This window comes from Lingula anatina, chromosome 1 (assembly GCF_051362555.1).
Source record: "Lingula anatina isolate TDL-2025a chromosome 1, LinAna3.0, whole genome shotgun sequence".
NCBI classification, from domain to species: Eukaryota; Metazoa; Brachiopoda; class Lingulata; order Lingulida; family Lingulidae; genus Lingula; species Lingula anatina.
This window is the reverse complement of record NC_141767.1, coordinates 69,553,968-69,576,514: the sequence shown is the minus strand read 5'-3', so window position 1 is coordinate 69,576,514 and position 22,547 is coordinate 69,553,968. Positions and strand designations below refer to the sequence as shown.

Sequence of the window (22,547 nt, the reverse complement as noted above, 5' to 3'; positions counted from 1 at the left end):
GCACACTGAGGTAAAGATGAGAACAGCACCCACCTGTAAAAAACTTCACTTTAAGCTATAAGATACAGACAACTCAGGAGTTCAGATTTAATTTCAGTAAGAAATGTTATCCTCCTGTTGGTCATATTTATAACCCAATTGTAGTATTGGTGATCTAGCAGGAATACCTCTGTTCAGTGCGGGCACTCAGCGCCTGCAAATGTTCAGTTTAAAAACATGTACATCAAACTGGAAACCAGTGCTGGCAACCTGCAGTGAAAGGCCACACCAGATGATCATAACTCGTGCCCAAACAAATACTTCAAGCTCATAACTTTTCCATACCAGCATCAATGAAAGCTTGTTTTGACAATACATTTTGAGTTAGATCTCACTGAAGATTATGCCATTTTTTTAACCTTTCATAAACTTACTTTCAGGCCTTACTCCCAAAATGGCTCAATGTTTTTTTTATAATCAAAAAATGACAAACATTTGATCTTATTTTATGATCAACATTTCTGGGAAACTATAAATGGCACTGTTCTGCCACTAGTGATTTATCATACAACTATCATATGTAAGAACAATTAAGTTCTTTCTCTACATTACGCAGTTAATTTTTTAAACTTTTCTGATATCTATTACAGGCCAGTAGCCAGCAATTTCAAAAGGGGGTTCTTTTTTTGGAAAAAGTGGACATTTTACCATGAAACTTCATGAACCTAAGTAAAACTTTACCAAGAGGAGACCTTTTCCCAGAAAAAGAGGTACTTTTTCTAAACCCCCCCCTCTGGCTACAGACCTGGGGCCTATCCTGATTAATGAGCCATTAATTGATGCATATGATACATAAATCCAGAGTGAAAACTCTTCCTTGAGACTACATTCCCTGCTGTTCTCTATAAACTTCACATGCTATAATCTGCAGATAATAATGTTATAATATAATTACAAAAGTAATTTCCTGACACTATTCGATCTTTTCTTCTGAAAAAAATTAAGTCACCATGCATGGATTGAAATATGAAGTAGGGTTAATTATAACTGTTTGCATGAGCATCGAAGGTTAACACTTCAAAGGAATAAAATGACTTTTTTTCCAATCTATTGCTCAATACCAATGGCATTGGTTTTTTTAAATGATTATATGGAATAAAATCTAATTGTAAATGCAATGACTGTTTATATCTTACCATTTCTGTATTAATTAAAAGAGTAATAGAAATACTTATCAGCAAAACATGTAAGCATCACTGTTTTTAACTAATAAATCATAATATTGATTTAAGAAATGTCAAGTCTTATGGCTGGGTGAACTATCAAAATTCACTAATTCCATCTTTGATATTTATCTGCATTTCAATTCTACGCTCTCATAATTATGTCCACTGAAAACCATGCATTCACTACATATTTCATTATCATCATCATCATCATCACACTACCTGGCAGCCAGAAACTGTTATCTAGCTCTCTCATCCAAGTCTTATCTTACATCATCTAAAATGAACTGCAAAAAACCTACGTACTAATAAATTACAGTAAGCAGATAGCCCCTTCTGCATAGTTGACTCAAAGTTTCTAAGGTATTATAATTAACAAACGAAGACTATAAATACAGCAAAATCTTTATTTTATGCAGTGTTTCCCCTGTTTTATATGATATGGAAGGAAATGCATGATCAAGTTGAGAGTCCGCTTTTAAACACGGCAAATATCTAAAAAATTGCCAAGTCAGAGTTTTAAGTAAAACTGCAACTGCTTAAATTGTCAAATCATTAATTATCAAATCTGCCACACACTGTCAAAAAAATAAAATAAAATAAAATAAATAATAAAAAATTCTTTCCAAAAACAGCTCACTTAATGGCACAAATGGGTTCAAACTGAGTTAAGCCAGGGGACACGCCACAGGCACACATCTTGTCTATTATGTCACTAAGGTGTAGGGAAAACATAGAAAACCACATCTTCTTGGAACTTTGTTCATCATATCTTTGATACTGCTGTGTTGAATGAAGTCAGTAACAAGCAGTGGCGGCACCCACAGTAGATAACAACAGTGATAAGAAAAATTATGGTTGCTTCCTCCATTACCCTTGGATAATTTTTACAAGGGGTTCTATATTATAACAGTAAAAAGTCTTGTTAATAATTTATCATATTCTGTTATCTGATATCAAGTCAGTGAATGACAAACATATTATACTGTATGATCTTTAAAGTACCAGAATTCTTTTCAACATGCACAACAATTTAATGTGGTTTGGCACATTATAAATTTCCAATTAGTCAAATATCAAATATTTAACTCAAGATTAGTACATTAAATATAAACACCTTTTCAGTAAAAAGTTCCTTTTTTGCTGTTTTTTCTCCACCCTCTCACATGCTTCTGCTTTTGTGCTCTTATGCCCCCCCCTCCTCATGAGAGCAGAGGTAAACCATGTGGTTAACACTTTACTACAGTGTGTGTGTAAGGCTTCGTTCACATGGAAAGTCTATTTTCTAAAAATCTATTTTCTATTCGCGGTATTTTATGATCACGGTCTGTGCCCTGAATATCCTGCAGCGTAATTACAAGCAGCGCGAGCCAGTTACTTATACAAAGCTGTAATTAATTCTTGGCTGTGCTCGCATTCTATAAAATCTCATCTTCCGTTGCCGCATCGCTTGCCATCGGATCATGACAGTTGCACTGGTATCTGTCGTGTGTATAGCTTCTTCATCTTCTTCGTCTTGTTGCACAAAATCGACAAACACATTTTTCAAAGCAACCGCCATTAACTTTCTAACTTCCTACTGCGCATGCGTCAAGGTATCAGAATCTCCTCCGAGCACAGCCGAGAATTAATTACAGCTTTGGAAGTAACTGGCTCGCGCTGCCAGTAATTACGCCGCGGGATATTCAGGGCACAGACTGTGATCACAAGATATACCGTGAATAGAAAATAGATTTTTAGAAAATAGACTTTCCATGTGAATGAAGCCTAACACTAGGTAATGATGTGAACATCATGAAAATGCACAACCTTTTCGTAAGGCAGTAAAGTGCAAAATTTCACACAGAAGCTGAGGTACAACAGATGAGGGGTTTGAAGACAATAATATAGAATCTGATGGTGTAAGTGTATGCAAAAAATTAGTTGCATAACACGTACACGATAATACTGAAAAATGGACCTGCAGAAGAAATAGAGGAAAAATTCAGCTCTCTTTGTCTGTAGGCAGAATCTGGGAACATAATCAACTGCAGAAAGGTGTCAATAAGTCGTGCATTTGTGGTACATTTGTCGGGATGTAGGGGTACAGTCAAACTACAGGAGCTACACACTATATGCCCGAGACCAGGGAATCTAGAAAGTGTGGTGGGAAATGCAGTCTGTCGTAGTTTTCCCAAAGAATGCTGGATAATATTATCAAGAAAATGCTGGGATTTCTATGAAATTAATCATTTTTAATTCCAATTTTGATCCATCATACATTGTCAATGGATATTTTAAATGTACATAGGTCTTGCAGTCCTGGCATATTTACTTTTTTTGAGCTGTATTCAGGATAATTTAGGCAGAAACCAAGGGTTTCGTCATCTAGCCTTCACCTCGCCATCATTAGGATGGCCTGTTCATGCAGAGGATACTATCTTATGACTGGACAGCTTCTTAGTAGAATTCTCAGTATCATTTGGCCTATTTTTGATAAAATCAACACTTAACTTTTGAAGAACATTTCCAATGGCTGTTTCTTTCCCCAATGACTGTTAAATATTTAATATTTATTTTAAATTGTTAAATAGGCATTAAAACAATGTTGATAGCTGTGCAGGCGAGGGAGATTGGTTTGAAACCAATTTTACAGTTTTCATCTCAAAAATGCTGGTGATATGTCATCAGGTTGAATAAGCACATTTTTCCTGGTGAATATTTGATGTAACTCCATTATATTTCATAACATCACAATGATTATTTCTGCATAATTTTAATGAATAAGGCAAAAGTCCTAAGAATCAAACCACCTTAATAAGTAGAACAAAGAAATGGTTTCATGTTGATACACAGTGGTGAATTATGCAGATGGAGCCAGAAAATATAGGTTTTGGTTTTAAAATAGCTCAAAGTTCAATAGCACAATGTTCAGCTCCAAGCTCCAGGGACCTAGCTATCTAATGTAAAATGTGTCATTCTAGGAATATACTGTCAATATCCAATGTTGCAAAAAATTAACCAGAGAATGTGACTGTTGAGTCAAGCAGCAATAAATATTTGTATACATCAATATCAAGACCTGTGATCAAGATTAGAGCGTGTGGCAACACTGCCCTATAATATTCACTGTTTTCTGTTAACACGAGCGTCCCCATTGTGCCACAATACGACTGTCCAAGCCTGTGATTTCATTCAGGTATATTGCATAACATAGGGCGGGTATCCATAATGTGACACAAGTCAGAGATGTAGATGGGTCAAACACTGGGCAACAGCACAATACAACCCCCCTAGCCCAGTGGTAGAAATTAGGTTAAGTATGGAAGCAGAAAATCAGTTAAGATCAGTATGTTTGGGTTTTAAAGTCTAAACCACACCTGACAAAGGCTACAGGTGCCCTGTATCTGTCACAGCCACTTCAGACATTATCAATGAAAGTCAAGAGTTTTGCTTCTGGTCAGAAAATACAAGTCAGCGGGGTCTGGATTTGCATATGAGTCGGAGACCGTCGCAGCTGGCACAAACACTAAAAGCACCAAGGCCCAATTCTGCATGCATGGGTATTCACATTGTGTTCCAAAAAGCTATAACCTTGGTGGAACAGGGCACAGTGCAGGGAGGGATTGCTTGCAAACACGTGCCAGAAAGCACAATGAACCAGAAGAAGTCTTGTAACTTTTCACACTAGGTCAGCTGTGTTTGTTGCCAGCTTTCAGGCTGCATGGCTATGCATGCCTGTACTTTTAACATGGAAAGTTTTTTTTCTCCATTTCTCATAAATACTGTACTTACTGAGGTAATTATAGTGAGACAGATAAGTTGGTCATATTTCCAAGTCAGTATACTGCATATAATAAAAATAGAAGTATACCTTTTCACAAATACAACTTTAAAAAGATAATTATACATTGGCAGTGAGTTTATGAAAGATGCACCAGGGCACAAAGCAAACTTATTCTTATAACCATACCCCTATATCTTATACTAGCATACAAGTTATATACATTCAGGTAAGATAAGCAGTGTCCTCAAACAACTGAAGCATGGCCAGTTGCCTGAATCATTCAACTCTTCTCTATCCACAGGGCTCTCACACTGCAACTGATCTCAAGGATGCTTTTGTTGCTGTTGATTTATGACTTTAATTGTCCTGAATTGTATAAGTCCTCAGAGGCCTAATTTCAATTCATTAATTCAGCTGGCACCATACAGGTTGTGTGAACGATGCTGCTATTAACCCTGTACAGTTACATAAAAATACTGTCTCTGATCACCAGAACCCCTGTGGATCAAGGTTTTATAGATCTGTGTGTAGGTCTTCTGGAAAAGACTCTCTGTACAACTAAGCATAATCTTTGTATGGAGCCAGTGTGCCATATTAATATGGTGTACCTGACTTTAGATATGCGTGTTATGGATGTTTGAGGGTGATCATTATCATATCCTTTCACAGCTTACATCATAGTCTCTAAGCAGGTTTTAACATAACAATAAGTAGGTATGTGCTCTACTTAGATCCTAAACCCCACCATGGCTGTCTTTCTGTTATTTTCTACAACAGACCATTATACAAAAATACAAAATTGCCTTCTCATAAACCGTTATTTTTTTGTGCACTGAGGGGGGAAGATGCATGATGCTGAAAAGATGCATGATGTTAAAGAATAAAAAAAACACTGTGTCAGCTTTAAAGAAATACAGGATGAAAGAAAGATGATGTTGCAGAGATGACAATAACTTTGTAGTGTGCAGTGTCATGATGGCAGACTGATAGTCGGGGCACCAGAGTTGCTTTCCGCTGACAACCAATGCCGGGAGTCTCGACATGATACAGCTATAGAAAAAAAACACGTCTGGGAATATGTGTTTACAACTAGAAATGGCAGATCAAGTTATACCAGATAATTACCCTTTTCCTAAAATATTGTCGATTAATTCATAGTTTCTTATTAGTCTTATTTGCAGGCCCGTAGCAAGGGGTGGGGTGGTGGGGGGGAGGGGGGAGGAAGGGAGGGGGGAGTTGGAAAGAGCCACCTTTTGTGCTGGAAAATGGTCCGTTCTTGATCAAGCCTGGGTAAAATTTAATTGAGGTATACATGGATTTTATTGTAAATTCCATTTTTTCAAAAAAAGACCCTCTCCCCTTTAAAATGGTTGGCTATGGGCCTCATATGTATTATTTTTATATGAAAGTTGAATCATATATCACAGGCAGGTAGCCTTCACTCTAAACAATACCTTTCCACATTTTCCAGAATACATAATTGTTTTTTATTCCAAAGAACTATTTTCAAAGATTCAATTTTCATTTCCCCCCCTTCAAATTTGTATTAAAAAAAAAAAAACTTGTACTTTGAACAGTGTGTGAACTAGAGAAGAAGTACTTTCCATGAATGTTATATAGTTTCTAAGCAAACATCTTGGTGTCCTCCTATCTAGGTCTACTAGAGTGATCCTATTCTAGTCACCAAATCATGCCTGGACACAGCTTGTCTACACCACAGGATGTTAATGAACAGACTGCAACACCTTACCTTTCCAGGTAGACTATCTAAGGCAAACTGCTTGATTCCCATTGTCGCGGGATAACAGTTTTCATTAGTACAGACTACACATATATCCGTATCAAAGCCAGGGATTTGGAAAATTGTCAATTGCATGACAGAAATTGGTTTAAAGGAATTTGTACAAAGTGTGCTTGCCTGTCTTACCCTAAGCTAGGTATATAATTTATACAATTTTAATCTCCTCAACCTTTGAAAAGTTTTAACAGAGAAGCCCCTCGACTTAGAATAAATGTTGTGTTAAATGTGCCACATGCCTGCTTTCTTCACTCCACTGCATGTTGATCCACATATTATTTGCAGTATAAACACAAGTGCACACATTCAGGAAAAGGATGTAGTCTACTGGTATAATTGAGGGTAACCCTTTGTAAAGTGAGCCCCAATAGCTTACAGCATCAATTGGATAGTGTAGAATATTGGCTTAATGCACCAGTGAGCTGATTCTTTCCTGTATGTTGTATCTATACTATCTAAATGGGAAGCTAATATTTACTTACACTTTTTTTTAATTTGGAATTAAAATACCTCATAACTGTTTTATCAACCAGTGGTTTCAAGCTGTAGCATTTTCTAAACACTTGACATATACCAGCAGTTTGGCTGGTGATAATGTGCAAAATGTTCAGAACTAAAAATCTTGATGAGATGGATATATATTTTAGATTTCATTTTTTAACTTTTGTAATTTATTTGAACAATTCTTTTAACTTCTTTTCAATACATTATTGAGTAAAAAAAAGATTATTTTGAAGAAAATAGCTTGCCAATATAATGCTCTCCAAAATTCTCATTGTTAAAACCTGCCTTCTGTTAAAAGTTAATTCTTTTAGGGATTCTTCAAAATCTTATCACCAATCTTTTTCTCAATGATTTTTTTTTTTGATTGATGTATTTTTAATTCTGCATCTTGCCATCATGACATTAATTTTATACCTGTTTCAGAGGCAATGAGCCTTCAGGTTTGAATTTCAAATAAACATTTTGAAGTATATAAATTAATGTCTAATGCTACCTGATATATATATTCTGGTATCAAAATACCTTCAAGAAATGACATTTACGAGTAGAAGATGATGCATAAAGCAATTTTTTTAATGAAACCACCCCAATTAGACACCAAATGAAAGATTCTTTTTTACTTAAAATCAACCATATTTGCCTCCAGAAAATTAAGAATGTGAAATAACACATTACAGAGACACCCACACAAAGTCACAAGATGAGTGGAAATACAAGTCACATCCTGATCAGGCCTGATTTTGTTTTGAAGGCTGACGCCTCCTCCCCTTCCTTACAAACCATTCAATCTCAGTAAAGGGGTGAGGCTGAAGAATCCCTAGGTAAACATTTCAAGGTATTACAAAATTGGATACCATTTATCCGTCAAGCACCTAGATAACCCGTACAGGAATTAATCCTCCCCCACGCTCACAGGCCATGCCCTCACTCCTAAAATAATTGTCTTCCGTTCCTTACCCTGCTGTACCATGTCCTCCATGGTCTGAAAGAAGCTGCCACTTTTTATGGTTAAATCTACAAGAAAGTTATTTCACTTGTGAGAGATGTTGTCGTTTGCTGAATACAGGAGCACTTGCCAGTATTTGTCAGTGCTTGCTCTGTACTTTGATCACCTCACCTCATCTTATCTTCGAGTACTTAATACATCACTGATTGTTCAACAAAGTCAACACTACATAGGCCATCCGGCTCATTTTGGCTACTATAGAACTAAAGCTACAACTGGGTGTCATAAAATTCTACAACCGATTAGGATTTTATAACAGCCCAGAAGAACATTCCAGAAAACCCTACAGCCCAGTTTAATGTCTTGCATATTGTATGTGTTTTGAGGGGCACCTGACTTGAAATTGCTCTGTTATTGTTCTATATATCCACTCCCATTTTTCCTCAGACCACCTTTGAACAAACCTATCAAAGTTAAGCTCTGTAAATTTCCCGCTGTTCCCAATATACTGGGCAATATTATGTCTCATATTAAATCTGCTACAGGTTTAATGTACTTGACTAAATTAAAAACAAATTCACTGAAATAATGAGAGTAGGTGGAGAAGAATCTAAGTTAAATACTTCATCACTAATTTATTTCCCCTTTTCAGTCTGTCTGTCTGCAGAGTAGGTACACATAAAACTAAGATTTTCATCTTGACCTGAAGTTAGTAAAGCCCAGGTTGCTATTTGACCATATTTTCTTTAATTTGAATTGGCATTTGAAGTTTGTTTGCCTGCTTTAACTTCCAATGAGCCCCAGCATGTTGTGGCAATCTTCAGATTGATGAAAACTAAAACCACAAGCTGCGCAATACACTGGTTATACGCAAAGACCCTTTTCTCTGATTTTTTAGAGCAAAAAATGTAATCATTTAGAGTCTTTTGAACTTACTTATTCTAAGTAATTCATTTATATAATTTTCGATCATCTTTCAATAAAATGAACCTCCCTTTTGCCAATTTTATTTTCAAAGTAAAAGAAAAATTAAGAGATTGTAGTTTTTCTAAAAGATTATTATATTAAACAGAATACAATATAAATAATATTTTTATATGGGGGTCCATATGTTATTTTAATGCTATTATCATTAATAAATTAAAAAATAAAAAATTACATGAATATAAAAATATTTCAGAATTTATTCTTATTATTTGAGGCTCCCAGATATCTTTCCAGCATAAGTGCTACATGCAATTCATTAAAAAATAATTGCTGTAATCATTCAATTAAGAAGTCAGTGAAAGCAGTTCACTTTCCCAGCAGGGGTCTTATATACCTCCCCAAGGTTTATCATGCCATAGATCACATAGGTTATTCTTCTTAAATTCCTATATTTCACCAAGTTATTTATTTTCTTTCAAGTAAACTAAGGAAAACATATATTTAAGGGTAAAGGGAATTCTTTACTTAGCACCTAGCATTTATTTATATAAGGAAATCCATCAGTTTATCATATCAAAATAATGACAAACTTGATTGTGATCTAGAGATATATAACTTATTAATGCCGACCACAACTGTCATTTCCATATTCAGGCCCTGTTTACAAGCCACACTTGGTGGTTACAAATTTACCTCTCTGGAGATAATAAGCTTCTTTAAAATTCACAGTCATAAAAAGGTGTGTACAATGTTTTACCTGAATCATATGGTATTTCTATATGTTTAACTAGCCCACCGGCATACTAGAGGGATAATCCCCCTCACTGGAGAACAGAGAGAAAGGCACATAATACAATATGTTTAAACAATTCCAATATCAGAACAAACAACACTATGGCTACAGATCCCTAAAACTAACACTCAAGTTTAACTTTCACCTGTAAAAGTCCTTAATGTTTAGTATAGGGAAGTAATTATATATTCAAATCAATGGTCGGCTATGTATGATCTACATGTACTAGAGTCACGGGCCGAAGGGCCTGGCAGTTTTTCTCCAATGTTTATCAATCGAATTTAAGACAATAAAAACGGTTCAATTTAACTTACTTATTTAGTTATTCTACGCATTTTATTTTAATACAAACTCGTCCCTAGATTAACTGTGATAAACAAAAATAGAATCAAATTGTATATCCGGGTGAAGGTGTAGTAAAAACTACGCTGCGGACATAAGAGTTCGCGTCAAATTAAATCCTCCAGATAACGCTGACATGGGGAAGAAACGGAGCCAACGATCAGAAAATAATTTCAATTTCCATGACAACATTTCCTGTATAAACAGCAAGTTTAAGTGAATTTTCTACCAACTGTTTATCCTTTTCAGATCATCATTTTTCCCTCAGGCGAAGGACCTCCACTCATTGTAAGCCGTATTGCCACTGTAAATGTAATCACCATATCGAACACGACGAACAAGTTGTTAAAAACTTACCGAACATCGCCTGCAGCGCCTGATCTTCTGCTAGTACATCCATTGTTTATGAAGAGTCAATCACTTCGACATTCTGAATCGTTTTATTGTTAGAAATCTCCGAAATCCTTGTGAAATAATTGGAATGAGTCAGAAAACAAACTTCCACTCCGCTCCAGTACACCTTGAACTAATTTTGATCATGTGACCACTTTCCATCGTAAAATGAGGTCACGCAAGAGAAATCCTTTCTCGGTCCAGAAAAGTTAGTTTTATAAAAGGCTTCTTGTCAAAGAACGGACATTAATGTTTTTATATTTTTTAATTATTAAATTTGGTCTTGATTTGAGATTAGTTCCTTGCTTTCTGATGTTTGTCAAAATTTTATTGATGTGACGTCACTAAACATGGCAGCCCCCATAGAGCTGTCCATGTCCTCATGAAAAAGTTGCTTGTGCCACTGTCTCAACAACAGTGGTAGAAAAATTCATTGGTGGTGCCTTTGTTTAGCAAGAGCCATTCGCTAGAGAGGTAGAAGGACTAAGTATGTTTTATAAATTTGAAAAGACGATGGTATTTATTATTTATTTTATTTGAAGTGGAAGACACTCGAGTTCGTTGAATCATGAATGTTGTTGTTACACTAAATATGTAACTACTGGCAGTATGATTGCTTATGCCTTTTGATACCGATATTTCCTTGAGATGTCATATATTTAATAAACGTAAAAGTGGCACAGGATCAAAAATAAAAAAGGAGATAATTTTTGTTAACATTTAATTCGTTACTTTGGTTACCTGTATCATGAAGCATACTACTAGTACTACCACATAAGAGTCCTGGTAATGTAATATAATACATAGATTTGCCCCTGTGCCATTTACCCCTCCAGGCCCAACAACTCCCCTCGTGGAAGCAGAAATAAAAAATGCAATTAGGTCCTATTGGGATAGACTATTTTTGAATGCATACTAATAAAATTTGTCACTGTCATTCCCAGGAAGGCATATTTTTGGGGGAAAAAATTAAAAGGATTTTGGATGTCAAATTTGTTAGGAATGTGGGAGTAACCCTTGGAACCCACCAATGTGCCAACTACCAAGGGTTTACCTTGATGTCCTGTTTCCTACAGTTTGGATTCAGGCATGAAATCACCATTCAAGTGACCAAGGTCCATAGTGTTTGACTAATGTTGTTAAGTCTTTAAGTTAACAATTATTCTCTTTTTATCATCCTATCTAGAGACCATGAAGAGCCTTTCACAAAATTAATCTCTCAGGCAGCAGAAAAAGGCTTTTAAATGGCACCTTCTTCAGATTTCTGGTTGTAGATTTGATCTACTTTTTCTCTCTAGCCCATAATGCACAGAAAGTAATCTGTGAAAATATCAGTTTTCAGTAAGTTATATGTATTTCATCTGTGAATTATTATGTGGTTACTAGTAAAATACTATAGTGGCATTGGGTTGGGTTCAGTGGCAATGCTTTTATATGTAGGTACATACTCACTTTAAGTTACATATATGCTGGTAAAGTGAACATAGATTCCCTGTAATGCATATTAATCACCATTTTGTTATACTAATATGACTTAAATATAGTCCATATGCCAAAGGATAAAAAGATTATCACTCGATCAGCCAATAAAAAAGCCTTAAATCTGTGCCTTCTTCAAATTTCTGGTCATAAATTTGACCTATTTATCCATCCGTCCTGTTTGTAAAAGTCACAAGCAAAAGCATAATTATTGAAATGAGAGTTTAAGAAAAAACCTTTTGTATTTCTCAAAATTTTTCTTTTTGAACTATAAAGTGGCAATGAATTGGTTATGTTAGCTCTCGCTTCCAATGCATCTTTATATGTATCTGGTACCTTGGACTGGCTCTCTCTCAACACTTGTTGTTATTGGTGGTGAAAGATCCTAGTCTGTTTAGTAGTCCATAGTATAGTACACTTAAGGCAAGAGATGCATAGGAAATATTGAAGTGCACAAAATTCAGACTGCTCAGTGAAAAGATGCTTGCATATGTTAATGGTTGGGTGAATATATAGATAGAGAGATGGGAGGACAGGTGGGTGGATGGGTTACTGAAAGGTGGGAGTGGGGGGGGGGGGGGAGGGGGTGGAGGGGAATACATATAGCAGGACCACCAGAATGGAAAGCCCTGACAACATTACCTTTTGCTGAGAGTGGTATTCAAAATACCCGCAATAAAATATTTACGGTTCATTTATATAACACAGGTTTAATTAAGTTATATCATGGTGAATATTGACAAGTAAACTGCTCAGCAGAAAGATTGTCCGTTTCATCTTCTTCATTTAAGAATAAAAAAATGCCATATGGCAATTGCATCTAGAAAAAAATGGAATTTAGTTGGGATGTGCAAATACCTTTTCCTTTTCAAATTGGTAGACATTTTAATTTTTTAGAAATAAGGCCTGTTTATATCTTGGGAGCAAAATCCTTTTTTTTTGTGTGTGTGTTTTATATTGGACATTTCTAGTAGATGTATGCCTGAAAGCACTGTGACTGAAAATTGATTTTAATTTCAGTGTACAATGTAAGCCTGCTACTGGAGGCATGTTGTATGTATTGAGTGTCTTCAGCCCTAAGGAGAGTCTGATTACAGTGACTGTAGGTATCATGTCATTCAAGAAGATCAGGTGCACACATCACAAGACGGGAATAATAATTACAGTATCATATATCTTAAGTTATACAGGGATATCAGTATAGATTGAGCAACACCTTAATATATTGTACTAGAGAGACATAGCTTTTGAGGTATTTTACACTTCTATCTATAAGGCTGAAGACAAAATTGAATCAGTACAGAAGGTGGAATCAAAATACTAACTTATCTATGTGCTCTTGATTATCAGAGGTTAGGATTTGTGACAGTCTTTTTTCTGTAGCCTGTCAGGCTTTTTTTAATTGAATGGAAGTCGTTTTTTGATCAATTGCTTGATAATAAATTTTGAGATTGAATATTTTGTTGACAAATGACATGACGTTTATGCTGACAAATTTTTGTTGGATATAAATTATCAGTCACATTGGTTTGAAAGGTTTATCAATTGAACACTTTCAGTAAACACATTTGTCAAAGTTGTTTTTTGTTTTAAAAGACATTTATAAAGTGGAATAGGCCTTAAAAAGTGATCAAACAATTAGAAATGTAATTGGGTTACTTCATTTTATCCAAGGAGAGATTGATTTTGGTCTCCATGAAATAAATGATGATTGATTGATATGTCTGTACAACTGCGGTGGCTTTGTGTTCTAATGAGAAGTTAGCATGCTGTAATCTTCCATCTTGATTGTTGACAGAGTGTGACTTAATGAAAGGGTCAAGGAGTGAAAGTTGATTAGAAGATTATATGCTTTTCATAGATCCATTACCAAGTTATCCTTCATTATTTCATCAGGTTTTGTGCTGATAACCCTTCACCCCCTGTTTATGTGAAAGTTAAAGGGCACAGTGTTTTATGTTCTGTCCTTACAGTGGGTAGCTTACAGTGGAAGGGGCGTAGGAACAATGTATTTTAGTTACAGTTTTGTAGCTCCCTTAACCAGTACCCATAGCCAGCCATCTAAGCCATCTAAACCATATGCCAAAGTAAAGAGCTTTATTGTAAAAAAAAAAAAAAAAAAAAACACCAGTAATTTAAGCAGTTTGTATAATATAGTAATCTCTGATGTCGCAGAAATTTAGAACACATGTTTAAGTCCCCATGTTTTTTTGTTGGAAATCTGTTTGGTTGTTACATTTTATTTATTTATTTATTTTTTTTTTTTTTTGTATTTTACATATAGATTCAGTTTAAAATATTCAGGTAAACCTAGTATGTCTTTTTTATTCATTGCTTGATGTTATTTGACATTGATTAAATCCAAATTAGATAGCCTTGATATTCCTTGGGGGGAAAACATTCTCTTCAAACAGTTCTTTACAAGGCATTTTTTCAAATGCTTTTTTACACTTAATGAAGTATATTTGGCATGTTGACCTTGGAAATATGGGCTTGAGGGGGTTCTTTGTGAGGATTTGAAATAAATCTGCATTTTATTATAATTTCAGGTTAAACTGGAAGAAGAGAGTTGACATTAATGGACAAGAATACTAAAGAATGTGTGAAGGTATAATTGACCCATGTCATATTTATGAGTCATTCTTTCAGCATATATTCAGAAAAAGTGATTTTTGGCAAATTTGAACTTTTTGTACCTGGTACCACTGACATTGTTGATAACAACATTTGAATCAGGCTGTAAAATATTTTTAAAGATATTTCTTTTAAAGCCAAATCCTTTGTTTATTTTTCATGATGACAAGATTTGAAGAAAGAGCTGACTGAAGTCAAAGAAGAACTTCAGTCTATTGAGGGTCAAATAGAAGAACTCCTTGAAAGACAGCAGTTTTTACTTGACAGAAAGGATAATTTGACAAAGCTCATACAAAATACCTCAGCTAAACCGGTGTCGTCTGCCTCGACATCTAGCAGTGATGGTGGAGATGACTCAGAAAAAAAATGGAACAAATCTGGTAGATCTTAATTTCTTTAAAATATTGAAAGATAAATGGTAAAGCAATTCAAATGCTGAAAGATAAATTGTAAAGCAATTAAAATATTGAAAGATAAATTGTAAAGCAATTAAAATATTGAAAGATAAATTGTAAAGCAATTAAAATATTGAAAGATAAATGGTAAAGCAACGAAACTGATTTTCATTACTGATTTTATAATTTTCCATTTGAATGCAAATTTGGTCGTTAATTAATTAATTTTTTCTTTTGAATCATTGATTTATTCACTTTTCATGCTTCTGTTACATTATCAGTGAAAAGAAAGGGGGGGGGGCTCACTAATAATTTGAAAAGGCTATTAACCTAGAAAGTTAAACAAACAAGCAGTTGGAAAAGCCCTAAATAGCATATAATTGTCTTTCTATTGAATTGAGATTGTATATATTTTTTTAAACTTTGAATCACAGATTTCCCCTGGTCTCAGAGACTTGATGAAAGGAGGAACGTCATCTTCCAAATTCCCAATTACCGGCCACACCAGTTGGAGACCATGAATGCCACCTTGTCCGGGAAGGACTGTATTCTGATTATGCCAACAGGTGGTGGGAAGAGCCTTTGTTTCCAGCTTCCAGCTCTTGTTAGCAAAGGTCTGCAGTCACTCAGAGCCTTTAACATGATGAAGCATCCTTTGCTATGAAATAACAGATAAAATAATTAACTTGTAAATACAATCTCTACAGTTTTTTTTTGTGTTTTTATCAAGAAACAACATCCAGCAGTTTCATTACTTCTTGTTGCATATGTAAAACATGTCACAGTTAAGTGTTGTGTTCTAAAGTTATACTCTTTTTTTGTAGATCCTAAAAAGTTTCCTTTTCACTCTAGAATTTTTAAGTATTTTATTCCCAGCTAGGATATTGAAAATTCAGCTTGCTTTCAGTCAATCTTGTCATGACTTTAATCACAACATACAGTGAATACTTCCTGTTTTTAATATTAGAAATTCAACCGGAAAACAGAAGCCATCAATTTGGTCTAAGATGCCATATGTACAGTCTCGATGTTTCCAGGTATAACCTTGGTCATTTCCCCCTTGATCTCCTTAATGGAGGACCAGTTGATGACTCTGCACATCGTGGGCATAAAGGCCACGCTGCTCAATGCTGCCAGCTCCAAAGAGGATGTCAAGGAGGTTCATGACGCCATGGCAACCAAAACTCCCAAACTAAAACTGTTGTACGTGACTCCAGAGAAGATAGCGAAGAGCAAACGGTTCATGAACAGGCTGGAGAAGATGTATGAAATGGGAAACTTTGCACGGATTGTAATCGATGAAGTGCATTGCTGCTCACAGTGGGGTCACGATTTTAGACCTGGTAAATGATTTCATTGATAACAATGTAATGGAGGATTAATAATTTTGTGTGGAGATGTGTGATTATGCAAAATTAGTGTTCCTCTGCTTTATTTATCTTGGCTTGTCTGTGGTCAATTATTGTAATGCATAGCTGAATGTCCCGGTGATGTGGTGATGATTTTGTTTTCCAGAATTTTAGTAGTCTCATGAGAGGATGAAATAGTTAAGTTTTTTTTTTTGCATTCAAAAATTTTTAAAAAATGTAAAAAGTCTTTACCCAATGTACCTTTGATTTGTAGATTACAAAATTCTGGGCATCTTGAAGCGTCAGTTTCCAGGGGTCCCTATCCTTGGTCTTACTGCCACAGCCACCACCAAGGTCATCCAAGATGTCACAAAACTCCTGAACATCCCACAGTGCTTGGTGCTCAAGGCTTCTTTCAACCGACCAAACCTTTATTATGAGGTAAGTCACAGTGCAGTCTATAACCCAAAGGTAACAGTGTTGTTGGTAAAAGAAAGACTGCAATTTAAAGAGATTTTGCAAAAATTAAGATAAATAATTGTTAATTATTGTTTTGCTGTACTGTATGGTTTTTGAGAATCAAATTTCCAATAAGAATCATTCAAAAAGATGGTTGTGTATATATACACATTGATTCCAGGTGCGAGTGAAGTCATCTAATCTAAAAGACAACCTAGATGAGATTAGTAAAGTAATTTTGACAAGATTTCAAGGGGAAGCAGGTTAGAACTATTGAATTATGTGACAATAAATGTTTTCGTCTGTCTGTCTGTGTATGTTTGATCATCTGTTTCTCTGTTTGTGCATAGTAATTATAGATAGATTAGTTTTACTTTGTGCTTTTCTATACATAAAATGCAGGTTGGATTTGAAAATTGGCATTTTATTTTATTTTATTCTTGAAACTTGCTGGAACATCAGATTCTGTATGATTTGCTGCTGGAATTTTTTAAATTTAAGTAGAGATTTGTTCAGAGTTTTTGTATGGTTATATGTAAAATGGAGGTCAGTATAGTTTAACAGTTAGCATTTGCACATTTTGTGAACAGAAAAAATAGAGCCAAGTTATTTTCATTTAAGAACAGGCACTATGTGAATGTATATTTAGACATAGAAAACTGCATCAGTTATTCTCAAACTTACAAGAATGATTCGTAGGAGTAAAGTCTCGCTTGAGTTAAAAAATAACCCTATTTTATTTAATTTTTGTTCTTGTTCAGGTATAGTGTACTGTTTCTCTCAAAAAGACACTGAGGAGATCACAAGGGGGCTACAAGACAGAGGAATCCCTGCAGGCTGTTACCATGCCAACATCTCAGCTGCTAGAAGAACCACTGTTCACAGAGATTGGATGCAGAACAAGATCCAAGTCAGTTTTCAAAAGATCAAAATACAAAGATTTTCAAATAATTGTGTTGGATAGATGATGAATGTTGTTGATTTGTCTATCTAGTATTTTAGAATTGATTGAGAACCATAAAAAAAATTTCAAGTAAGAAAACTAATTTCATTTTTCATTTCATATTTCATTATTTTTCATTATCTTCAAGGTGATTGTGGCCACTATAGCATTTGGGATGGGAATAGACAAACCAGACGTGAGGTTTGTGATCCATCATTCTATCAGTAAATCAATGGAGAACTTCTATCAGGAAAGTGGCAGGGCAGGTAAGCAGTGTTGTGCATTCTACATGTAGCTTGTACTTGGACCATCAGTAGTCCAAAACCGATTATTCTTACTCACACAGGTTACTGAGGCTCTGTCTGCTCCATTGATAAAAAAAATTTAAAAAATGGTCATCCAAAAGTAAAATGGTTGAAAAGTCAACTGGCTAAATGCCTGCCTTGCACGATTAGTCTAAATTCCAACCAACACAGACATTGATACAGAAATCTTTAGAGTTGGACAAAGATAAAGAAGTTAGTATATTAATGAAGCTTTGTGTAAAAGTTGGGCCTTTTCACATTGACTCTCCTTGAAGCTAGGCTTGATGTTCAAAATTAAAGAGGCACAATAAGCAGGATTATACCCTGACAAGCTTGTGACTATCAATTAGCCTCACCATCACCAGTGTATCAGACAGTTGTTTTATTAAGTGATGAACAGTGCCATAGGCCCCATTCCCAGAGATTAGATCGATCCACCTAGATCAACCTAACTCCCTGGGGGTTCACACTAAATAGCTTTCAGCCGAGCGGGCACGAAAGTTAATTACCCCTTTACAGCTTGTAGTTGGCGGATTATCTGACAGTTATCTTGTGAGACTCCCCATGGGGATAGATCAATCTAAAATCTATGGGAATGTGCTCATAGAGAGATGTGCTATTTTATATTTATTTATTTGTGACAAAAATTGATATATGTTTTCTTACTTGGTCATTTCAGGCAGAGATGACAATAGGGCATATTGTATATTGTTCTTTCGTTTTGGAGACATCTTCCGTCAGAGCACCATGGTTTTTGTGGAGAGGACTGGACTTGATAACTTGTATGGAATGCTAGGCTACTGTCTGGACACAGGGAGGTAGGTGCTGGGCTACTGTCTGGACATGGGTAGGTGGGTGCTGGGCTACTGGCTAGACACAGGGAGGTGGGTGCTGGGCTACAGTCTGGACATAGGGAGGTGGGTGCTGGGCTACTGGCTAGACACAGGGAGGTGGGTGCTGGGCTACAGTCTGGACATGGGTAGGTGGGTGCTGGGCTACTGGCTAGACACAGGGAGGTGGGTGCTGGGCTACTGTCTGGACACAGGGAGGTGGGTGCTGGGCTACTGTCTGGATATGGGGAGGTGGGTGCTGGGCTACTGGCTTGACATGGGGAGGTGGGTGCTGGGCTACAGTCTGGACATGGGGAGGTGGGTGCTGGGCTACTGGCTGGACATAGGGAGGTGGGTGCTGGGCTACTGTCTGGACATGGGGAGGTGGGTGCTGGGCTACTGTCTGGACACAGGGAGGTGGGTGCTGGGCTACTGTCTGGACACAGGGAGGTGGGTGCTGGGCTACTGTCTGGACATGGGGAGGTGGGTGCTGGGCTACTGGCTTGACATGGGGAGGTGGGTGCTGGGCTACTGGCTAGACACAGGGAGGTGGGTGCTGGGCTACTGGCTGGACACAGGGAGGTGGATGCTGGGCTACTGTCTGGACATGGGGAGGTGGGTGCTGGGCTACTGTCTGGACACAGGGAGGTGGGTGCTGGGCTACTGTCTGGACATGGGGAGGTGGGTGCTGGGCTACTGTCTGGATAATAATTTTTGCTGTTATCATCATAATTGCTGTTAGGTGTACCTTACTGAAAACCATTTGGATTTTGAACTCTCAGTTTGAGACCATTCCTATATATATTTAATATGGGTCTTTTTTGCTGTGGAATCTTTTTGGTAAAATAGATTTAAACATTTTATTCAGATGTCGGCGTAGCATTATTGCTCAACATTTTGGTGAAGCATGGGATTCTCTTCAGTGTAATGGCATGTGTGATCACTGTGATGCCAGCAGAACAGGTGAGGATATTCTCTTTCTCTTTCTCTCTCTTTCTCTCTCTCTCTCTCTCTCTCACACACACACACACACACACACACACACACACACACACTTGTTCATTTGCATGCATGTGCACACACACACACAATGCCTTGTTGCATGATTGTGAATTTTGACACTCACCGATTGGCTGAAAGGCAGTCACATGAGGTCAATTAGTTTAGTGAGTTTACCTCCTAGCCAACTGACTCTGCCATCTTAGATCTCCATGGGCACTGCATCAGCTAGATACCTCATCAAAAAGTTCTCATTGTGTCTCGATTATTTTCAATTATCATAAGAATTCATGACCATGCAACAAGGCAGTTATAGACTAATGTTTTTGTCACCTTTTGATTAACTTGAACCCTCAGCTGGAATAATTGACCTACGCTGAAGGTTGAAATCAGTTTAGCTTTACTCTCTGGTTCTAACATATGCCTCTTGTCTGAATAATAACATTTTTACTGCACTGGTCAACTCTTTATTCTAGTCCATGTTGAACTGGTGGACATAACAAGCTATTGCAAGGACATTTTCACCATCCTGACCGAGGCTGGTAGAACCAACCAGAAGGTCACAGGTCTCAAGCTGGTGGAAGCCTGGCTGGGGAAGGGGGTGGCCTCCCTCAGAGTGAAGACGATCCAGGTGCCTGGCCTCAGTAGAGAGGACTGTGAGAGGGTCATCACATATATGATTGTGGAGGGTTACCTGAAGGAGGTGTTCCATTACACTGCATACACTACATACAGTTACCTTGAGCCTGGTGAGTTTGGGAAATAATTCTTTATGTGTTGAGAAGGCAATGGAGCAATTCAGTTAAAATATTTTTTTAGTAATTTTGGGATCAAGGTATGAGAAGTCATATAATGTATTTTTCTAAAACAAAGTTTAACACATTGGAAAGTTTTAAGTTTCATAACTGTCATAGCAATTAAAAATGTGGGAGTGCAATAACAACTTGTTTTTCATATTAAGGAAATGCTCTTGTCTTTTACTGACTTCTGAACTCTCATATTTTAGGTCCAAAAGCAAATATGGTGATCAAATTTGACAAAAAAGTAAGTCTGAACTTTGAAAGGAAAGCAAGAAAGGAAAAGACAAAGCCAGTGGCAATAAACTCTGAGAAATCGGCATTTGTATCAAATCCAGTTCCATCCCAGTCATTCAATAAACCCGCCATAAAAAGCAGCAGCAAAAAGGACAAAATTAAACCTGTCATTATAAATTCAGAGAAATCAGCATTTGCTGCTCACCCCATTATTTCTGAGGATGGAAGCCAACCAAGTGCGAAAAAGAAGCAAGACAAGCCGAGTGTTAAAAAGCGCAAACCTGTGGTACTCTCAGATAGTGATGATGAATTAGATTTGGATGACGATGTATATTTGCCTCACTCTAAGAAACAGAAAGTCACAACGAAAAAATTCAGAGATATGGACTCTGTTTCATCTTCCTTTTCAAAGAATTCTACTGTTGATGGTACCATCAGTGGTTCAATGGAACCCCCTGTTGTAGTTCTGGATGGTGATAGTGATGACTGTAGTGACTGGACTTCCCCAGCAGGTCCAGCTGCTGCTGCCATAGCTAACAGTACCCCCCTGCCAGACAAGGAATCACTGAGGACTAAAAAGAAAAGAAAAACGCCTTCAGTTTTAACTTCAGAAGGGGCTGGGAACAACTCTTCTGCAGACAGGAAAATGAAAAATCTCTCATCATCTGGAAATAACTGTGATGTGTCTCATACTGAGTCTTGCAATTCTAGTGGTGCACAGAACAGTAGCAGTGAGTTTGTGGAATTGCATTCCATGTACACGTCTCAGCTCAGCGCAATAGACCACCATGTTGGCAAGAAAAGTAGTCCTGACACTAGTTACAGCTTTGCCAGTGGAGGGCAGCCGTCTTTTGAAAACAGTCCTCAAGGCAATGTTTCAGTTGTCAAGAGAGGAGTTAAAAAAGAAAAATCATCAAAGCTGAAGATACATAAAAAAAGCAAACTATCAAAGCCTGATTTCCAGGATAACGCCTCCTGTGATGGAGATGAAATGGAAACTCTTGAAAAAGTTTACAGCGAACAGTTAGAAAAAATCGAGAAAGGAGAGAAGTAGTGCATGACAATTTAAACATGATAACACATTATGATAGTAAACCATAATTTTGAGAGTTCATTCTTTCTGTTGACATTCTTATACATGTGCATCATTCTTGGTTTCATCTATAGAGGCTGTTTGGCTGTCCTTTCATGAAAAGTTATCTGTAAAACTTGTGCAGTTATGTAGTGCAATAATTGTGTAAAATGTAGAATAATGAAATATAGCCTTTTCTTCATTTTCCTTTGGAGTGTGAGTTTTTTGATAATGCAAAAAGAGAGAGCTTCTGCTTTTGAAAAAAAAAAAAACATTCTTAAAAGATTTTTTTTCTGAGACCAATATCTAATATTTATATTTTTATAGGTAGAATTTATACCCTTCTTGTGTTTTAACATGGATTAAGCTGTCAT

The 22,547-nt window shown here is 36.5% G+C and overlaps 2 protein-coding genes across 7 annotated transcripts in view; one reads left to right on the top strand and one right to left on the bottom strand.

Moving 5' to 3' along the window:
• The window catches only part of LOC106174852 (myelin regulatory factor), a 41,969-nt gene extending 31,141 nt beyond the window's left edge, over positions 1 to 10,828 (bottom strand). For 2 of the 5 annotated variants that reach the window (XM_013556562.2, XM_013556563.2), the window contains exon 1: positions 10,639 to 10,828. In XM_013556562.2, the coding sequence (XP_013412016.1) occupies positions 10,639 to 10,681 (43 nt within the window). In that variant the 5' untranslated portion in view covers positions 10,682 to 10,828. Of the gene's footprint in view, positions 1 to 8,230; positions 8,268 to 10,638 lie in introns of those variants that run through there. The other 3 variants (XM_013556565.3, XM_013556564.3, XM_013556566.2) reach the window with 2 other exon arrangements.
• A 166-nt stretch (positions 10,829 to 10,994) lies between these two features.
• On the top strand, positions 10,995 to 22,380 carry LOC106174853 (ATP-dependent DNA helicase Q1). 2 transcript variants are annotated; one of them, XM_013556570.2, is made up of 13 exons: positions 10,995 to 11,161; positions 14,703 to 14,761; positions 14,958 to 15,167; positions 15,617 to 15,796; positions 16,220 to 16,525; positions 16,806 to 16,972; positions 17,172 to 17,253; positions 17,752 to 17,900; positions 18,082 to 18,199; positions 18,918 to 19,056; positions 19,937 to 20,031; positions 20,544 to 20,816; positions 21,074 to 22,380. In XM_013556570.2, exons 2-13 carry the CDS (start codon positions 14,752 to 14,754, stop codon positions 22,153 to 22,155), a joined length of 2,811 nt encoding a protein of 936 aa, XP_013412024.2. In that variant the 5' UTR covers positions 10,995 to 11,161; positions 14,703 to 14,751; the 3' UTR covers positions 22,156 to 22,380. The 2 variants fall into 2 exon arrangements, with proteins under 2 accessions (XP_013412024.2, XP_013412025.2); XM_013556571.2 differs by having other exon boundaries at positions 10,998 to 11,148.
• The last annotated feature ends 167 nt before the right edge of the window (positions 22,381 to 22,547 follow it).